Source organism: Bos indicus, chromosome 24 (assembly GCF_029378745.1).
Source record: "Bos indicus isolate NIAB-ARS_2022 breed Sahiwal x Tharparkar chromosome 24, NIAB-ARS_B.indTharparkar_mat_pri_1.0, whole genome shotgun sequence".
Taxonomy (NCBI): domain Eukaryota; kingdom Metazoa; phylum Chordata; class Mammalia; order Artiodactyla; family Bovidae; genus Bos; species Bos indicus.
In genome coordinates this window covers 49,850,220-49,869,919 of record NC_091783.1, presented here as the reverse complement: position 1 = coordinate 49,869,919, position 19,700 = coordinate 49,850,220, and the positions used below count along the sequence as shown (strand labels likewise).

At 53.2% G+C, this 19,700-nt stretch overlaps 1 protein-coding gene and 1 long non-coding RNA gene across 3 annotated transcripts in view; one reads left to right on the top strand and one right to left on the bottom strand.

The window, feature by feature from the left end:
* Window positions 1–19,700, top strand: part of MYO5B (myosin VB) — a 333,332-nt gene that overhangs the window by 302,195 nt on the left and 11,437 nt on the right. Inside the window, exons 30-37 of one of the 2 annotated variants that reach the window (XM_070779031.1) lie at window positions 2,789–2,866; window positions 6,800–6,998; window positions 10,694–10,787; window positions 12,100–12,243; window positions 14,751–14,902; window positions 15,600–15,689; window positions 17,846–17,996; window positions 19,403–19,688. In XM_070779031.1, coding sequence (XP_070635132.1) covers window positions 2,789–2,866; window positions 6,800–6,998; window positions 10,694–10,787; window positions 12,100–12,243; window positions 14,751–14,902; window positions 15,600–15,689; window positions 17,846–17,996; window positions 19,403–19,688 — 1,194 coding nt within the window. The remainder of the gene's footprint in view (window positions 1–2,788; window positions 2,867–6,799; window positions 6,999–10,693; window positions 10,788–12,099; window positions 12,244–14,750; window positions 14,903–15,599; window positions 15,690–17,845; window positions 17,997–19,402; window positions 19,689–19,700) is intronic. The other variant, XM_070779032.1, reaches the window with a different exon arrangement.
* On the bottom strand, window positions 15,686–19,403 carry LOC139179476 (uncharacterized). The gene is made up of 3 exons (XR_011563845.1): window positions 19,005–19,403; window positions 17,732–17,864; window positions 15,686–15,993 (listed from the first exon to the last, which is right to left on the bottom strand). It is a non-coding gene; the product is annotated as an uncharacterized lncRNA (long non-coding RNA).

The following is a 19,700-nucleotide window of genomic DNA, read 5'->3' as shown; positions in this document are numbered from 1 at the left end:
GCACGCCAGGCCTCCCTGTCCATCACCAACTCCCAGAGCTTACTCAAACTCATGTCCATTGTGTCGGTGATGCCATTCAACCATCTCATCCTCTGTCGTCCCCTTCTCCTCCCGCCTTCAATCTTGCCCAGCATCAGGAATGATATTAAGTGACATGAAGGACTTAAAACATTTAAGAAGTCAATTCCTGTGAGTTTGTTTGGGGTTTTCCTTATTAGGCCACCAGGTGGCGCTCTCTCCCCAGCTCATCACCCGCCCCCGCCCAGTGGTGTGGAAGGAGGGGAGGCAGACCCCTTCATGGGAAGCAAAAGATAGGCCTGGAGCTGGCTGCTGCTGCTGCTGATAAGTTGCTTCAGTCATGTCCGACTCTGTGCAACCCCAGAGACGGCAGCCCACCAGGCTCCCCCGTCCCTGGGATTCTCCAGGCAAGAACAATGGAGTGGGCTGCCATTTCCTTCTCCAATGCATGAAAGTGAAAAGTGAAAGTGAAGTCACTCAGTCGTGTCCGACTCCTAGCGACCCCATGGACTGCAGCCCACCAGGCTCCTCCGTCCACCGGATTTACCAGGCAAGGATACTGGAGTGGGGTGCCATTGCCTTCTCCGGAGCTGGTTGAGTGGTTCTTAATTTACTTGTGTGCCTGACTTCCGGAGCTCAGTGGATGACTGGGCCGCATGGTTCTCTACTCCAGTCTTTCTGCCCTATGCCTGGTGTGTTATAAGAACGAGGGATGAGACCTTCCTCACCGCAGGGCTCAGCAGCACATGTGGCCCCCTCCCCGAGAGGGGGTCTCCTGGGAGCTGCAGGGGTGAAGGGACCCTCCGAGGCCTGGCAGCCCCTCCTCAGGGTCTGTAGGACCCAGCCAGGAAAGGACCTGAGAGCAAGGCCAGGAGCCCTTGGGTTCTAGCCTGGGTGTCAGTGTCAGGCAGGTAGCCTCCCCCTTGGTGTGTCCACCCGTGTGGAGATGAGATAGTCGGGGATCCCCAGGGGCCCCTTCAGAAATAAACGCTGTGCCCACCTCTGGGCCTGACCCCATGCTGGCCGTCGCTGTGCCTGGAGTTCCTGCCGGTGACCTGCCTTCTGGGTTAAAGCCACTAACACAGCAGCCACCAAAAGGCCCGTGTTCAGTACTAAGGGTTAACACCCGAGAAGGGGAAGGCCTACGCTGTTGACTGCCCCTCTCACACAGCCCAGGCACACGTGGGTGTGCAGGGAGAGTGGGACACACAGGTCAGCTGGGGAGGGGGCGGGGAGCTGGCACGATCTGGGGAAGCCAGGCCTGAGGGAGGTGCTGGGCCCTGACTCAGGGAGGTCCCAGGGCACACACCCAGCTGGCGGGAGGCAAGCGTGGGCAGGAAGCAGAGGCCATGGAGCCTGCCTATCACTAGCGCTCCCTCGGCTAGTTCCAGACACTGCAGAGTCGGGCCTGTGCTGGGTGTGACCAGCTATGCCTGGGAGGCGGCCCACTCGAGCCCTGCCGGGGCTAGGCCCTTCCTCATGAGGAGGAGCTGGGGGGTGTGGGGGAGATGTGACAGGTAGCTGCACCCCCCCAGACCTCACACACATGCTGACCAACAGGGCATCTGGTGGCCAACCACGGACAGAAACGCTCTGGAAACGACTGTCATCTCCTGAGAGTTAGATTGCTGGTCTTGACCGCAAGCAGAGTGGACACAGCTCCCACTTCCTGCTTCCTGCCAGGATTCTGGGGTCCAGCCCGCAGGAGCAGGGGCCTCTGGGAACAGGGACGGAGGGGCCGAAGTTGGATGGGGACAGCAGGGCTCTGCCTGCTGCCCGCCACCCAGTGCTGCCAGCCTTCGAGGGTCTCGTGCGTGCCCTGGGCTGGGCAGGGCTGGGGAGTCCATGCTGGGGGAGTCTGTGACACGTGCCTCCCTTCTCGGAGCTGCCTGGCCGTCATTGGGAAAACACAGGGCACACGGAGAGGACAAAGAGCTAGAAAGTCGGAGGCATTGCCCTCCTGCTTTTCCAGTTGAGTAAACTGAAGTGATGCAGTCCGGTCCCAAGGTCAAGGGGAGAAAGTTCACTACTCACGATGCCGGTCACAAAGTTGCTGTTAGCTGTTTCTTGATGCCAGACTGCAGGGAGGGCAGGAGATGAGATGAGTTAATACTTTTGTGCCCTTGAGAAGTGACAGGAAGGGGCCACACGCTGACACACAGGCAGGACAGGTCAGGACAGGTTTGTCCTCGCAGAGCTGGGGTCCCTGCGGCTATGGCCCTGTGGCTCCCTGGATCTGACAGCCGGGAGGCCACCACCCCCGCCCCGCACAGTCAGCCCGTGCTCGTCACCTGCACCGTCCACCCCGCGTGGGTCCTCTCCTCCCTGCCCCGTTGCCTGGCCTCCCCGACTCGCGCTTGCTTTTCCCGGTCATTCTGGTAGAGGGAGGGACGATGAGGGAGCCCCGGTGAACACCTCCACCCAGCCCGTGCTGCTGTGGTTCACAGAGTCATCGGAACAAGTTGACCCTCTTGCTCTGCCTTCAGCAGTGGGTCTTCTGGCTTGGGGCAATCAGAGGCCCCTCGGGAGGGTGCGGGAGCCACTCTCAGGACAGTGACCGGAAGCTGGGAGACTGGAGGGAGAGGATGTTTGCAGGAGCCCAGATGCTGGTGATGTGAGGGGTAGGAGGGGGACTGGGCGTTCTGGAACCTTCCCTCCTGCCTTTCCAAGCCTGGCTGCCCTTGTTTCCCTTTCCCCAGCCCTCTGCTGCCCCCCTCTCTCTCTTCCCCATCTACACTGGACGCCCTGTTTTTCTGTCCTTTATTTCTAGCAAGACTGAGGATTGGGGCTACTTGAATGAAGATGGAGAGCTCGGCTTGGCCTACCAAGGCCTAAAGCAAGTTGCCAGGTCAAACGTGTGTCTTTCTTCCCGTGTCTGTTGTTCTGCCTGCTCATGTCTATGCTTGATTATTTTTCAGCTGGAGGGGATGCAAGGGTACAATTCACAGGGGTAGGGCAGGGAGGAGTGTCAGAGGGAAGCCCCTTGCATCGCCGTCTGTCACTTTATGTGGAGGCTGCTTGTTTGCATCAAGACAATGGCTCTTGATGGCTCACTGGAACCTTGAAAACCACCTGGCCCAGCTCCCTCATTCTGTGGGTGAAGGAACAGACTAATCTGCTTAGCAGGCTCTCAGCTCTCTCCTCCTCCTCCAAGTCGCCTCAGTCGTGTCCAACTCTGCGACCCCATAGACGGTGGCAGCCCACCAGGCTCCCCCGTCCCTGGGATTCTGCAGGAACGAACACTGGAGTGGGCTGCCATTTCCTTCTCCAATGCATGAAAGTGAAAAGTGAAAGTGAAGTCGCTCAGTCGTGTCTGGACTCCTAGCGACCCCATGGACTGTAGCCCACCAGGCTCCTCAGCTCTCTAGGATGGTGGAAATTTAATTCTGGGATTCCTGAGTCTGTGCTGCTTCTGTGCTCCATTTTGACCATCTTGCGTGCATATCAGCCCAGAGCCCTGGCTACATCTGTGCTGCTGGCCAAGCTCCAGGCAGCCTGCCCTCCAGCACACGTGATAGTCCCCATCGTGGTAACTGCTTGGAGCTCACCCGGGCTGAGCGGCCCGGCCCCAGTGTGCTGCGGTGTCAGCGTGTCGGGCCTCATGCCTTTGGGGTGAGGACACTGGGGCTTGTAGGGAGTGAGGAACTTGCTGCCTGCACGGAAGGTCCGGAATGTGGACCTGGTTCCATTTGCTACCAGAGTCTGAATCTGGCTGTTCGGCCATCAGCCCTGGGGGAGCAGCCTAGCACAGGAGATTAGACAAACCTGCTGCTGCTGCTAAGTCACTTCAGTCGTGTCCGACTCTGTGCGACCCCATGGACTGCAGCCTACCAGGCTTCTCCGTCCATGGGATTCTCCAGGCAAGAATACTGGAGTGGGTTGCCATTTCCTTCTCCAATGCATGAAAGTGGAAAGTGAAAGTGAAGTCACTCAGTCGTGTCTGACTCCTAGCGACCCCATGGACTGCAGCCTACCAGGCTCCTCCATCCATGGGATTTTCCGGGCAACAGTACTGGAGTGGGGTGCCATTGCCTTCTCCCAGACAAACCTAGACAGCATAATTAAATAAGCAAAGACATCACTTTGCCAACAAAGGTCTGTGTTAGTCAAAGCTATGGTTTTTCCAGTAGTCATGTATAGATGTGAGAGTTGGACTATAAAGAAAGCTGAGCGCTGAAGAATTGATGCTTTTGAGCTGTGGTGTTGGAAAAGACTCTTGAGAGTCCCTTGGACAGCAGGGAGATCAAACCAGTCAATCCTTTAAGAAATCAGTCCTGAATATTCATTGGAAGGCCTGATGCTGAAGCTCCAATATTTTGGCCACCTGACGTGAAGAGCCGACTCATGGGAAAAGACCCTGATGCTGGGAAAGATTAAAGGCAGGAGGAGAAGAGGGTAGCAGAGGATGAGATGGTTGGATGGCATCACCGCCTCAATGGACATGAATTTGGGCAAACTCCAGGAAATAGGGACAGGGAGGACAGGAGGTGCTGTAGAGCACGGGTTCACAAAGAGGCAGACGTGACTTAGCAGCAGAGCAGCAACAGGAGGAGCACAGCCTGACCATCATGTCCCGAGTCTGCTGCCAGCACGTGGCCGGCCGCTCAGGGCTTTAGCACAGCGTCACACATCTGAGACTGCCAACAGTAGAGGGGGCGGAGGTCCTCAGGCTTGTTCCCCAGAAGAGAAAACAGGCTCAGCAAGGTGGGGTGAGGGCGATGCCAGCATCCTTGGCCTGATGCTGAGCCAGGGCTGAGCCAGGAACCTAGGGCCTCGAGCACCATCTTCCGAGTTCTGCCTGCCAAGGACATCACAGAGGTCCTGGAGCAGCACAAAGAGTCTTTCTTATTGACAAAAGAAAGTTCAGGTCGGCTGGCTCTCGCGGCCACATGTCTCCTGGCTATGGGTTCAAACTTGGCCCCACCTGTGAGCCACGTGACGTCTGGCTCCATTTTCTCACTGGTAGAATGTGGATCAAAATCAGACCTTCCTTCTCAGGTTGTTGTCAGGAATAAATGCAGGTGAAGCACTCTACACACACCTGGCGTGGAGGAAGCACGGAATAAATACTAGCTGTTACTTGTATTATAACGGCTATTTTGGAGTAAGATCAAATTCCTGCCCCATCTAGACGTTTGCTTTATTTTGGGTTGGGAGCCGAAATTGGATGTGCTTTGATATGTAATGAATTTATTAATCGAGTGAAGAAGGCACAGCCCGATGACACATCAGGACACCTGCCCGACCTGCCCTGGGACGTGGCCTCAGACCTGTCTTGGCTTTAGTGGTCTCACCTGCCAGATGAGGTGGCCAGCCTGGGGCTGGGGCAGAGGTTCTCAGACCTTGCACAGAACCCTGGCCGTAAGCTCACTCACAGCACAAAGTGGGAACTGATCGTTTGGGTAGAGTTCCTAGAACCTGAGCGTTCCAGTCTATTTCTCTCATTAAATTTATAGCTTGCTGGTGATTACTTTCAGTTTATCGTAAACCAAGATCGAATGTTATCTAAATATCGTGCGTCCCCTAAAAGTGCTGGCTTAGTTGCCAAGTTATTTTCCACAAAACCCTCATTATTGATTTCCTTTGGTGATGAGTGAGTGACTCGGTCGTCCCCCCGTCATCCATTCATGTCACTTTGCTGAGCTGGCCCCCAGAGCCTAGCGTCACCCCCGATGCTGCTATGGAGCTGACCGGACGTGCGGCTCCGTCCACCTGGGACTTTACAGTGGAGACGTTCCCCTTTCTCTTGCTCCCTCCCGCCTTGGGGCCGTTAGCACCTCCCAGACTGACAGCAGAAATACAGAACCACATGGTACTTCCAGTCAGCATCTTTATCTGCATCCCAGGAAGAGGACGACCCCAGTCAGGAGGTGTTTGATGAAAGTTTCTTTAAATCATTGAGCCCCGGAAGATAGCACCATAGTCACAAAATCAGTAATTAACCTCTTAATGAGGACGCTGCTTCAGAGCCTTCCTTAATTCCTGGCCTTGCAGATGAAATGGGGGTCTCCCAGAATTGCTCCGACTGTTTCCCAAAACTTCTCCCCAACCTTCCCCAGATCTTCTCTAGGTGTTTCTGCCACTTGTCATGACAGCGGTGGATCTTAAACCTCCCCCTGATCATTTGCAATTAGTCTTAGCTTCTGTTTGGACTGTGAAAGAATGTGTATAAAAGGCCAGAGATGAAGTGGCGGGGTGGGGGGGTGGGGTAGGGGAGGAGTTGGTCATAGTGGTTAGGTAAATAAAAAGAATAAAAAAAGAGATCTAATACTTTGCCTTTCTCAAACTTGCAGAGAACCTTCTAAAGGGGAGATATGCAAGTAATACAGTTAGTTCTGTCTACCAGAGTTTTGTCTTAGCAAGGAGATTCTTGTGAACTTCGGGGCAGATATTGACGCTTTTACTGGAAAGATGCTCTAAGAAATGTATTTCTGCTGATCTCTTGACATGGAGACAGTCCCTCAACCCCAGACCACCAGACTGTGCTCAAGAGCGAAGGATGAGGGGATGAGAGTGGTGGCGAGATAGGCCTGAGGTCAGGGGTGCTGTGTTGGACCTTGATCCCCGTCCTGCAAGAGGAAGGCTGGCCTGCTTGCCTGCCCAGCCCCGAGGGCCCGCTTCCCGCCCCCCGCCCCGTGTCCATCCCCCATGGGTCTCATGCAATTGCTGCTGCTGCTGTGTCCCTGCTCGGCTGCTCCCCGTCGCGTGTCGCTCTGTGGCCCCTGTCTGGGGGCGCAGACTCCAGCCCTGCTGTCGTCTGTCCTCCTTCCTCTGGGTGCAGGTTGCTGGAGGCACAGCTGCAGGCCCAGAGCCGCGAGCACGAGGAGGAGGTGGACAATCTCAAGGCCCAGCTGGAGGCCCTGAAGGAGGAGATGGACAGACAGCAGCAGACCTTCTGCCAGACCCTGCTGCTCTCCCCAGAGGCCCAGGTGGAGTTCGGCATCCAGCAGGAGATGTCTCGGCTCACCAACGAGAACCTGGTGAGTCCCCGCGCCACGCAGGGCCCGGCCCTGGGAGGTCACGCTCTCAAAGCAAAGGGGACCAGTGGTGGCCTTTCACCAGACAGACAACGTTCATGTCTTTGGCCCTATGGCAGGAACAGAGAGTCTAGAACTCTCCCGCCAGCAAGAATGCAGAGCTGTTTTGTTTGTCTGTTAACATGTAACTAGCCTCCTGAAAATTTAGCAGCCCTTCTGGAAGAGCTTCCAGGTCATGCAGGTCAGGAATTCTGGCAGGGCCCAGTGAGGGCGGCTCATCTCTGCTCCACTGTGGTTGGAGGGGGCCAGAGGATGCAAGGCACCCCCAGTCCCAGGTCTGAGGCCTCAGTTTCCCTCCCGGGGTCTGCTCTCTGCTGTTTCCATGGCAACTGACTTCCAAGAGGATGAGGTGGAGGCCTCTTAAGATCTAGTTCCAGAACTGGCCCAGGGTCACTTCTTCCACCTTCTGTGGACCAGGGCAGCTCTGGGCAGATTGAGTGGTGGGCGGACTCCCCACTCTTGCTAGGAGGGGCAGTGGGGAGAGTGGTCGGTGGCCCTCCTGGCAGACAGTCATCGAATGAGCCTGGGCAAAGGCCAGAGAAATGAGTCTCTGTTCTCAGAGATCTCAGGCGGGTGGGGGAAGCAAGATGGAAAAAAAGAAGAGGAGGAGAAATAAGATGTTGTTTCCAGAAACCCAGTTCTACATGGGAATAACAAATACTACAGAAAAAGGGTTGTGGGGGAGGCTTGAAATGAGGCAGGAGGCATGAAAGGGATGTCGCCCCTGCCGATGGGCAGAGAGGAGGAGGAGGAGGGAGGAGCCCGGATGTCTTCCGAGGCTCCACAGTCGCGTCGCTGTTGTGTCACAGAGTCCGTAGTGGTCACGGAGCTCCTGCGGGGACGGGGTGACATTAATGCGGTGCCAGGTGCTGGGGCCGTGGCTGCTGGGAGTCTGGCAGCCCCTGAGGGGCCCCAGCCAAGGGCCTGTTTGGCTTCTGGGCCCCAGGTAGCCTTGCTGGCCTTTGGGCTTGTCCAGCAGACGCCTCTCCAAGGCAGTCACGTGCCTTCACCCGTCTGTTCCTTCCCCAGGGCACCGCCCAGCCACCTGGGGCCCTGGAGGCTGAGGGTCTCCTGGGTGTTGCCGTGACAACCAGAGGAGGCGAGGCCTAGAGGACTGAGGCTCAGGCAGGGCGCCAGGCAGCCTGAGCAGGGAGGAGATTGCCATCTAAACTGAGAGAACGCTCTGACCCATCCCCTGCTTTGTGGGTCCAGACTGGGAAGCAGCGGGGGTGGGAGGTGAGGGAGCTCCTACTGGAGCGGGAGCCTGGCCTCCTCATTGGCGGCCTGATTCGCCGGGTGCCAGGACCACCACCCCACCCCCCTCCGCCCCTCCCTCCAGGGTGGGATTAGATGTGTTCTAATCACACTGCTGAAATGCAGTACTTGGATGCAATCTCAAAAACAACAGAATGATCTCTGTTCGTTTCCAAGGCAAACCATTCAATATTACAGTAATCCAAGTCTATGCCCAAACCAGTAACGCTGAAGAAGCTGAAGTTGAACTGTTCTATGAAGACCTACAAGACCTTTTAGAACTAACACCCAAAAAAGATGTCCTTTTCATTATAGGGGACTGGAATGCAAAAGTAGGAAGTCAAGAAACACCTGGAGTAACAGGCAAATTTGGCCTTGGATTATGGAATGAAGCAGGGCAAAGACTAATAGAGTTTTGCCAAGAAAATGCACTGGTCATAACAAACACCCTCTTCCAACAACACAAGAGAAGACTCTACACATGGACATCACCAGATGGTCAACACCGAAATCAGACTGATTATATTCTTTGCAGCCAAAGATGGAGAAGCTCTATACAGTCAACAAGCCTTGACCCGAAAGCCTTCCTCAGCGATCAATGCAAAGAAATAGAGGAAAACAACAGAATGGGAAAGACTAGACATCTCTTCAAGAATGTTAGAGATACCAAGGGAACATTTCATACAAAGATGGGCTCGATAAAGGACAGAAATGGTATGGACCTAACAAAAGCAGAAGATATTAAGAAGAAGTGGCAAGAATACACAGAAGAACTGTACAAAAAAGATCTTCACGACCCAAATAATCACGATGGTGTGATCACTCACCTAGAGCCAGACATCCTGGAATGTGAAGTCAAGTGGGCCTTAGGAAGCATCACTACGAACAAAGCTAGCGGAGGTGATGGAATCCAGTTGAGCTATTTCAAATCCTTAAAGATTATGCTGTGAAAGTGCTGCACTCAATATGCCAGCAAGTTTGGAAAACTCAGCAGTGGCCACAGGACTGGAAAAGGTCAGTTTTCATTCCAATCCCAAAGAAAGGCAATGCCAAGGAATGCTCAAACTACCGCACAGTTGCACTCATCTCACACGCTAGTAAAGTAATGCTCAAAATTCTCCAAGCCAGGCTTCAGCAATACGTGAACTATGAAATTCCAGCTGTTCAAGCTGGTTTTAGAAAAGGCAGAGGAACCAGAGATCAAATTGCCAACATCCACTGGATCATCGAAAAAGCAAGAGAGTTCCAGAAAAACATCTATTTCTGCTTTCTTGACTATGCCAAAGCCTTTGACTGTGTGGATCACAATAAACTGTGGAAAATTCTGAAAGAGATGGGAATACCAGACCACCTGACCTGCCTCTTGAGAAATTTGTATGCAGGTCAGGAAGCAACAGTTAGAACTGGACATGGAATAACAGACTGGTTCCAAATAGGAAAAGGAGTACGTCAAGGCTGTATATTGTCACCCTGTTTATTTAACTTATATGCAGAGTACATCATGGGAAATGCTGGGCTGGAAGAGGCACAAGCTGGAATCAAGATTGCCGGGAGAAATATCAATAACCTCAGATATGCAGATGACACCACCCTATGGCAGAAAGTGAAGAAGAACTAAAAAGCCTCTTGATGAAGGTGAAAGAGGAGAGTGAAAAAGTTGGCTAAAATCTCAGCATTCAGAAAACGAAGATCATGGCATCTGGTCCCATCACTTCATGGGAAATAGATGGGGAAACAGTGGAAACAGTGTCAGACTTTGTTTTTTGGGGCTCCAAAATCACTGCAGATGGTGACTGCAGCCATGAAATTAAAAGACACTTACTCCTTGGAAGAAAAGTTATGACCAACCTAGATAGCATATAGAAAAGCAGAGATATTACTTTGCCAACAAAGGTTTGTCTAGTCAAGGCTGTGGTTTATCCAGTGGTCATGTATGGATGTTAGAGTTGGACTGTGAAGAAAGCTGAACACCGAAGAATTGATGTTTTTGAACTGTGGTGTTGGAGAAGACTCTTGAGAGTCCCTTGGACTGCAAGGAGATCCAACCAGTCTATTCTGAAGAAGATCAGCCCTGGGATTTCTTTGGAAGGAATGATGCTAAAGCTGAAACTCCAGTACTTTGGCCACCTCATGCGAAGAGTTGAGTCATTGGAAAAGACTCTGATGCTGGGAGGAATTGGGGGCAGGAGGAGAAGGGGATGACAGAGGATGAGATGGCTGGATGGCATCACTGACTCGATGGACGTGAGTCTTAGTGAACTCTGGGAGTTGGTGATGGACAGGGAGGCCTGGCGTGCTGCGATTCACAGGGTCACAAAGAGTCGGACACGACTGAGCGACTGAACTGAACTGAACTGAATCACACTGCTTCCTTCTGCTTTTAGGACCTTAAAGAGTTAGTTGAGAAGCTGGAGAAGAACGAGAGGAAGCTCAAAAAGCAACTGAAGATTTACATGAAGAAGGTCCAGGACCTGGAAGGTAGGGTGTGAGTGCGGTGTGAGTAGGTGTGTGTGTGTTCTGAGGCACAGGTGTGCTCAGCCCCCCTCAGGGAGGGGCCTGCCTGCCCACACGCCCCCCCGCCCCACCACCACACATCACTTGCTCCACCTGCTGCTGCCCCCGCCCAGCGCAGACACGTGACGGACTCACGCAGACCCTAGGAGCTCGCCCAGTCTCATTTTGCTGGTATCTTCACCCACAAACACAAACTGAGCAGGTGTTCGTGTGCTGACTCCAAGCTGTGTGGAAAGGGGACATTGCCTCATGGACCTGTCTTGGAAGGGCTAAAAGCTGGAATGCAAAACTTTCTGGTTCGAAAGATCGCTCTGTAACATGAAGCCAGAAACCACGGGGGCCCCCCTCCGTGCTCTAGTAGTCAGGGAGAGAGGCCAGTTCCCTGGGTAAACGTCCCACCTGGCATCTGGCCCAGAGAGGTAAGGCAGAGACTTCAGTGGATCTTCCAGAAACCCCCAGAATATCCTTTCTCTGACTCCCTGCTGTAGGTCTGATCATATCACTCTCCATCCCTCTTTGCACATCCCGCCTTCCTGGGAACCCTCCTCGGTCCCCTCACCATCTGGGATGCAACCCCCCTCTCCCACTCCTTCCTCCTGAGCTCAGGAGTCACGTGCTCAGGCTCCAGTCCCCTCTTTCACTCCTAACACCACGTGCCTGCCAGGCACGTTCCCATCACAGGGGTCAGTTTGTTAATCACCCGCTGACGTCCACCTGCTGCTCTTAGATGAGGCTCTAGGAAGGCAGGACCGTGTCCTGTTTAGCCTTGAGCTGTCGCCCCTCATACCCCACGTGCCCCTCCCCGTCTTTGGATTTTTCTTTTCTGTTCCTAGACTTCTCAATCTCCCGGTCACTCAGATTTTTTCTTCTCTCCCTTCCTCCTCCTTCCCTTCACCCTCTCTCTTCCCTTCTCTTCCCTCCTCCCCTCCCCCCTTCTCATCTCTGGGGGAAGGGGGAGAAGCAGCCCCCAGCAGAATGGTTGTACATCCTGCGCCTGCATCCTTCCTAAGTTCTCTCTGGTCCACAGCCCGCCCTCTGCCATTCTGGGTGTTTCCCGGCCCCTCTCCTGAGTGGATCCGGCGCCCAGTGCTCAGGTCTCCTTGTCACACGTGTGACCCAGACTGCAGGGTAGACCATGTATGGAGTGTGGGAGCCCAGCGAACCCAGAACCCTGGGGCCCAGACCCTGGCCCAAATCCTGCCCACCCAGGATGCCTGGCTCCCAGGCCTGAGCTGGAGATCTCTCAGTTCATGCTCCGTCCCTCTGCCCTGCTCAGCTGCCCAAGCCTTGGCCCAGAGCGAGAGGAAGCGGCACGAGCTCAACAGGCAGGTCACCGTGCAGCGGAAGGAGAAGGACTTCCAAGGCATGCTGGAGTACCACAAGGAGGACGAGGCCCTGCTCATTCGGAATCTGGTGACAGGTCAGCCCCGCCTCCCGTCCGCCTCCTGCACAACCCACACCCCACCGACACCCCCACCCACTTTCACCCGCCCCCTCGAGCTGCTGCGTTTCTGACGAGCTCCCAGGTGAGGCTGATGCTGAGGTTAGTGTGTGGGCTGCCCCCAGAGTGTGTCTGGGGGGGCACCTACAGGGCTCTTGGGAGCTGCTTTCCTCGCCACCCTGGGCCTGGTTTGCCAGTTGTACCAGCTCTGACCCCTCTGGTCTCACACCCCCACCTGGCTTCAACAGCCTGACATCCTGCTCTGCGCCCAGCCCACATCAGCAGCCGCCTGCAGGGCCAGCAGGGAGAGCCTGGGCCAGAACCAAGGGGTCTTTGGAGGCCTGGTTCTCTGGCCCCCGAGCTGCTAGCTCCCTTCTCTGGTGCCTGAGTTCTCCCGTCTGTAAGACTTGAAATATGACAGAGGTCAAAGTGCTGTGTTGAATTGTTCGAGTGTGAGGAACTCAAAAGAGACGGAAGAACGGAGCGTGATTTCAGCCCGGCACAGGTTTTGGTTCAGCTCTTCGTTTGGGGTGTTTTTAGTAGCTGAGTATTTTGCTGTTTTTATAAAGGTTAATTTCCCCTACCACCCCTACAATTGCCTGACAACTAAATGTGACGTAAGTTCACCTTAAACAGGCTGTGTCTTGTTCAAATGCCGTTAGGAAAGAACCTTTAATCTCCGATGAATGAAACTCAGGGCTCACAGCATCAGAGTAAAACAGGGTGGAGGGAGTAACACTGGCTGCTGTGCCAGCTGACGGGCAGCTCCCCACGCTCATCGCTCAGGTGGCTCCTGGCCTCCACAGAGCACTTGGCCACCTTCCCTCTAAACGACTTCCCACATGAACTGGGGGAGGATTTCACTGACGGCAGCTCAGGTGCCCAGCGCTGGCTGTTCTGTGGATGATGACGAAAAGTAGAGCCATGGTCCCCACCCCCAAGACGCTGCCATTTAGCTGCTGCAGGATCCCAAATCACAGTGGAAAGTTCCAAGGCAGGAGAAGCTATTTGCAGTCTGCATAGGGGTCAGGCTCAAAGCCAAAAGGTTTAGAAGTCTGGGTCTTAAAAAAAAGGCACATTTTTTTTTTTTCTGGAAAAATGTTATTGGTTTTCTAATTAGAGTCAAGGGCCAGTCTGCAGTCATCTGTTAAGCCTATGAGATGCCCAAACGTTAACCAGGCATCAGAGTATTATGGCCTGTAGGTGTACATTTGAGGTCAAGTACCCCCTGGAGATGCTGGCAGCCCATGCCGAGCCCCGACCCCGGACTCCCTGGTGGAAGATCTGAGGATGTTGCCCCTTCCTTCCCCCGGCCCACCTGCTGGTGGAGGGGAGGTGGCCTCCCTCATTGCTTTGAGGGGCTCGTGGGACCTGGATGAGGTGGAGGTTGGGGGTGGAGGTAACAGGGATATGGGGTGAGGGCTGGGGCCGCAGTCAGCGTGCTTGGGATCTGAGGCCCGGGGCCTTGTGCCTGGGCCTCGTGCTTGCCTTTCCACCTTGCCGGTCCCTGGTTCTTTCCTCCTCCTCCTCCTCCTCTGGGCCCTTCCAGCACCCCTTGCTCTCAGCCTGGTCTGTGCCTCCCTGAACCTCCTCTGGAATGGCAAGCAGTCTGACAGCTTCTCCCTGGTCTTCCGAGGGCTTTGGCAGGAAAGGGCCAAGAGGCCAAGCAGGAGTCTGTGGTTCACGGGGAGGCTCACCAGTCCCTTCTGGTCCTGCCGGGGCACACAGCCCAGGAGGCAAGGGGAAGGTGGGGCAGCAGCTTCTCCTGACCACACCCTGGTTAGCGCTGGCCACGAGGGAGGTTGGTGAAATGGCTGTCAAGCAGCGAGGCGGTGGCTGGAGCCAGTCAGGGCCTGCTTGAGCTGCCGCTTCTGGCAAAGTGTGGGCAGCTGCCGCCATGAGGTTGCTGAACGGAAGACCAGATGGGCTAGAGGTTGCTCTGGCTCACCCAGCCCCTGGCCTGCGGGCTCTGTCTTTGGGACCAGGCCTTGCCTTCTTGCTGCTGATGAGCCCACTGTGTCCACAGCAGGAAGTGCTGGTGCAGAAGCCTAGGGGGTCCTTGCCCCGGTCCCCTGATCAGGGAGCCTGTTCCTGCCTTCAGCCAGTCTCTGGCCGTGGGCCCCTTCTTGGCAAGGACTGTGGCCTGTGTGTAAACTTGGGCAGGGAGCCCCCCACCCCACCCCCTGCCCCTGGGGATTCTCTTCCTCTGTGTTGTAAGGACAAGGTGTGACAAGCCTATTTTAAACAATTAGGAATTTGTTTGTTGTTTTTTAACGCGTTTCTGAAATACTGGTAGACAGGGTCCAAAGGAATGTGTGTGTATCCAGGGCATCTTCTCTCCTACTCCTCTGCCAGCCCCCCACCCCCACCCCGAGGAGCTTCAGGAACCTGGGGAGACTGTTTGTATGGCGGGCCAGGATTCTTACAACCCTGAGCATCGAGCAGCGTCTGCTGTTGAGCTAATCGTTGCTGTCTGTTGTTGGCAGAGTTGAAACCGCAGGTGCTGGCGGGCGCGGTGCCCTGCCTCCCAGCCTACATCCTCTACATGTGCCTCCGGCACGCGGACTACGTGAACGACGACCTCAAGGTGCACTCCCTGCTGACCTCCACCATCAACGGCATCAAGAAGGTCCTCAAGGTCAGTGTCCAGGCCCCAGGTGCTGGTCTCGTGGGGAGCTGGATGAACACAGCAGCTCACTGTCACCTCAGTTCAAGTTCCTCAGAATCTCCAGCTCTGGAGGGAAATGCCGCCTGATCTCTGGACAAACAGGACCCCCAGGATGTTTTGCTGCGTGCTCCCCAGCACCCCCGTGCTGGACTCCAGACAGTTAAGAACCTGCCAGGCCATCTTGCCCAGTGGTCAGGGCAGAGCCCAGGCCTGCTGGAGTCAGGCTCATCTGTCTCCCTTGGCTTCGTTGTAGGAAGACTTCCTGTTTGCTCCGGACCTTGGGGTCCAGCTTTATCTAGAACTCACCCTTTCATGGTTGGTCCTCCCATGCTCTGCCTTCAGCCCAGTGACCTAGTACTATACAGCCCGGTTGCACCCCAGTTTTCTCCAGTGTGACTCCCAAGTGGCCCTAGACCCCAGCCACTCCCCGCTGGATGTGCACCACTGATCAGGGGCCTCCAGGCAAGGTCGTGCGTCCTCTCTGGGGCTAGAGGAGCAGGAAGGCAGCCTCGCGGGGAGGGCTTTCTTCCGTGTGCCCGTGAATAGTAAGGGTCTGCTTGTCGCCAGGCCTGGCTGGGGCCTCCTGGGTGAGAGAAGGCAAGGTGGATGCGTCAGGACAGATGGGAACTACCTCTTCATACCCAGGCACATCTTCTTCTTTTCACAGAAGCACAATGAGGACTTTGAGATGACGTCGTTCTGGTTGTCCAACACCTGCCGCCTCCTGCACTGCTTGAAGCAGTACAGCGGGGACGAGGTGAGTGTGAGATGAGCCCAGGCCCCTGGAGGGCACGGATGCCACCAAGGTGCCCTGTGTTCTTCAGCAGTTAGGTCCTCGTTTCCTTGGTGCAGCAAAGCGTGTTCCACCTCAGAGCACCTCAGACCCCAGGTCAGAACAGGGGCAGGGCGGAGAGCTGTCGGTCCTGAAGCCATCTCTGTTTTGTCCACATGTCGTCCTGAGCTGTTTCGTGTGCCCTGAGGAGAGGGTGTGTGGTCTCTGGGACCTCTGACTCTGTTCACTGAACCAGGAATAAGGCAGGCCTCCATGACCCTGAGGGCCCCTGGAATGAATGAGAAGATTTGTGGGGAAATGTTTGCATAACCTGTCCATCATCTGAGAGCTCCCCAGGAATCTCCCTGAAAACCCCGTGAACTTAATTTTCTGAAGCAGCCCTAGAAGGGCCCCATTTCTGGGAACGTGGCAGAAAGCTCAGTGGTCTGGCGGATCAGGCTGTCTCCGAAGCCAACCCGTTAGTTTGTCTGTTCCAAGACAGATGGTCTAAGAGAAGAGGCGGGGTGTAACTGAACTGCAGATGTGCAAACTGACCCTGAAACCCAGCTTCGTGCTTCTCATCAAATTCAGTCCCTTCATCTGAGGCCCCGACTCATCCCATCACTTATTAATGTTCTGCTCTGGAGCTCTAGGGTCCAGCTTTTTCTAGAACTCACCATTCCCACTGTTGATCCTTGAAAAACCTTCTCCCATGCTTTGCCTTCAGCCCAGTGACCTAGTAACATACAGCTCAGTCTCACCTCCATTTCTCTGATGAGACTTCCAACTTGTGCCCAGATGCCGCTCACACCTAACGCCCTGCAGGCCTTCTCAGCTTGCTTCCTCCCTTTCCTTTCACAGTCTCAGTCCCTACACTCCCCACAGGGTAACTCAGTGAGGTGCAACAAAAAGCTTTGTTCCATCTTTTGTGCCAGAATAAGTTTTCACAGACTGTTCTCTCTGGGATAATAGAAGAACATGCCGTGCCAGGCAGTCTCACCACCCTCGGAATGGGACTTGACTCCCATATCTATCCTAGAATCTGAACTTCATTTCATCACCTGTTGTTATTATGAAAGGGAGTGGGTTAATGTTAAAGAAATAGTGTGTTTATTATTGGAAGAAATGGGGCTCATTTCAAACCAGATATTCTCTATTCCCTAACCCTAACATTATACACAAGCTTTTACTTTAAGCAGAAAACTGTATTTAAGGTTATCTCCCTGAAAGTCACCACTTGACCTAATGCTGTCTGTACTCTGCAGGGAACATTATATAGGGCTCAGGAGGACCAAGAATTCTGTTACGTTGGGCTACTCTTTCCTGTGCTTATATTCCCAGGGACAAGTCTTGAATCACAGTGTAACCAGATCTGCATAGCTTAGACAACAATTATCTTGTTATCCCCTCTTCTGCCTGCTTTTGTTTTCTTTAAGAATTGCTTTGTGACCTGACATAGTATGAGAGGTATTGCTAGAGACAGTCACCCTTTTGAAATCATTGACTTTTCGGCTGCTCTTGATTGCTTTTGGCCTGAATACAGAGATATTGTTCACATGAGTTCTTCTGATATTAGCAGCTTTCTCAACTTGAATATTACTTCATCTAGTTAACAGGGAAAGCTCAGAAGACATGGTGCTATAACTGTGGAATCATCTTGGTTCATCCATTAATTCTGATACTCAATGATAGGCTCTACATAAAATTTCTTATTGTAAAAACATACACTCCGAGCCAGGTACTTCTTCAGGGACTTGTGTATAGTCCTAATATTTTAGGGTAACCTGGCATATTGGGACAAGAACTGGGTTAAGATGCAGGAAGCATGGATCCCTCTTTTCTGGGACCTGCTGCCAACCTGCACTTTGCTGCCTCAGGGAGACTTCAGGGATTTGGACCAAATGATCACAGACTTTTGACTAAGCAGTTTTCCGAGTCCTCTGTCATGCTAAGTTTTGACTCTGCCTTCAAATTTAAGAGCCATCCTTGAGAACTGGAAGAACTGACAGGGTCTTAGAGGACCTCACCTGAGCAGACAGAACCTGAGCGGTCTCCCCACAGTAGGATACCTCGGAAGTGACTGGAGGCCTGGAGGTCTTCCTGTGCCTGGCACTCAGCACAGCACCCGTCTCCCTCTGCAGGGCTTCATGACTCAGAACACTGCAAAGCAGAATGAGCACTGTCTTAAGAACTTTGACCTCACTGAATACCGCCAGGTGCTGAGCGATCTTTCCATTCAGATCTACCAGCAGCTCATTAAAATCGCCGAGGGCCTCTTGCAGCCTATGATAGGTAAGCTGGCACTGGAGATCTCCAGCGCTCATTGTGGAGTCTGATGTGAGGGTAAGCACTCCCTCCGTTTAAGGAATTGGCTATCTTAGGACAGCCCTCAGAAAGCCCAGGCTCTTCCCAGAAAAGGCAACAAAGGAGGTGTATGCCGTCTACTCAAAAAGAGTCATGAAACTTTCAACACCAGCCCATCAAAGCTGCTTGAGTAGTGAGACTATAGATCATTTTCCCTCTATCTCCTTTTTCTGTAATGTACTATATTATTTTTTCCCCAAACTAATTTCCATAGGTACTAAATATAAATTCAGAAAATGTAAATGCATACACAGTGACAAGATATAATACTCTTGCCCATGTATATGCTTTATTCATGGAAAAGGGAAAGAATTAAGTATGTTCATATAAATGAACACAGTAGTAAACACTCATGCAATAAATATTTATTGAACATTCTGTCCAAAGCAGGACACTTGGGCACTTGACATGATACCAGAATTGAAAAATAAGAGCAGTTATTTTTTATGTTAAAAGTAACACACATGTGCATCACTCACTGTGCTCCTTAAAGGCTGGGGAGGTTCTGAAGCACGTGGACAGTGTTTTCCCCAAGTTCTGACAGCATAAGTTGGTTGTAAGTGAATGCCAAGTAGGACAGGGTCCCACATGCCATCCAGAAATATATCCCTTGGGGTAAGATTCATTCCAAATCCTTCTTCTTGTCTGAGAATCTTCTTAGGAGGAGCTAGTTTATTCCCACCAGACATAGAGAGAACTGGGGATATTTCATGACTCAGACAAGGTGATAGTTAATTGCATCAGTTCTAGAATTGGACAGACCTGGGTTCAAAGCCTGGCCCTGCCACTTCCTGGTAGGGCAACCTTGGACAAATTATTTAATGCTTCAGTTCCCTCACTAGGAAATGGGTTGTTGGAAGATTAAAAGGAACACTGAATGTAAAGCACCTGACATGTAATTAAGTTCTGTGCATTAACTATGACAGACCAACTCACCTAAGATTTACATGGTCAGAGAGTGATGGAGAAGAGCTGTTTGAACAATTGTTGGATGATCTCAGAGTCCAGGCCCACACCCACGTTGCTCAATTCTCAAATTTTGGTCGCTCAGCACAGAAGCCAGTACAGAATTGAGTTGGTTTTACCTTTTACCTATGTCCCATCACCAATAAATTTAAGCGAAGATTTAGTCCACAGGTTTAGCTCAAGATTTCTATGTGGAAAACTTAACTCGGTTGTAGAGATCAACCTATTAGAAATCGCATGCCAAATGCTCTAAGTTCCTGAGAGTCAGCCCTGGGCAGGATCATGGCCAAAGCCTTCTGTGATCCAAGTGACCCCGAAGCTGATCTAATTTGGGAACATCCGTTGCTCTAATCGCGCTTTGCTTTCAGTGTCGGCCATGTTGGAGAACGAGAGCATTCAGGGTCTGTCTGGGGTGAAGCCCACGGGCTACCGGAAGCGCACCTCCAGCATGCCGGAAGGAGACAACTCGTACTGCCTGGAAGCCATCATCCGCCAGATGAACTCCTTCCACACGGTTATGTGCGACCAGGGCCTGGACCCCGAGATCATCCTGCAGGTGTTCAGACAGATCTTCTACATGATCAACGCGGTGACGCTCAACAACCTGCTTCTGCGGAAGGACGTCTGCTCCTGGAGCACAGGCATGCAGCTCAGGTAGGCGAGCGC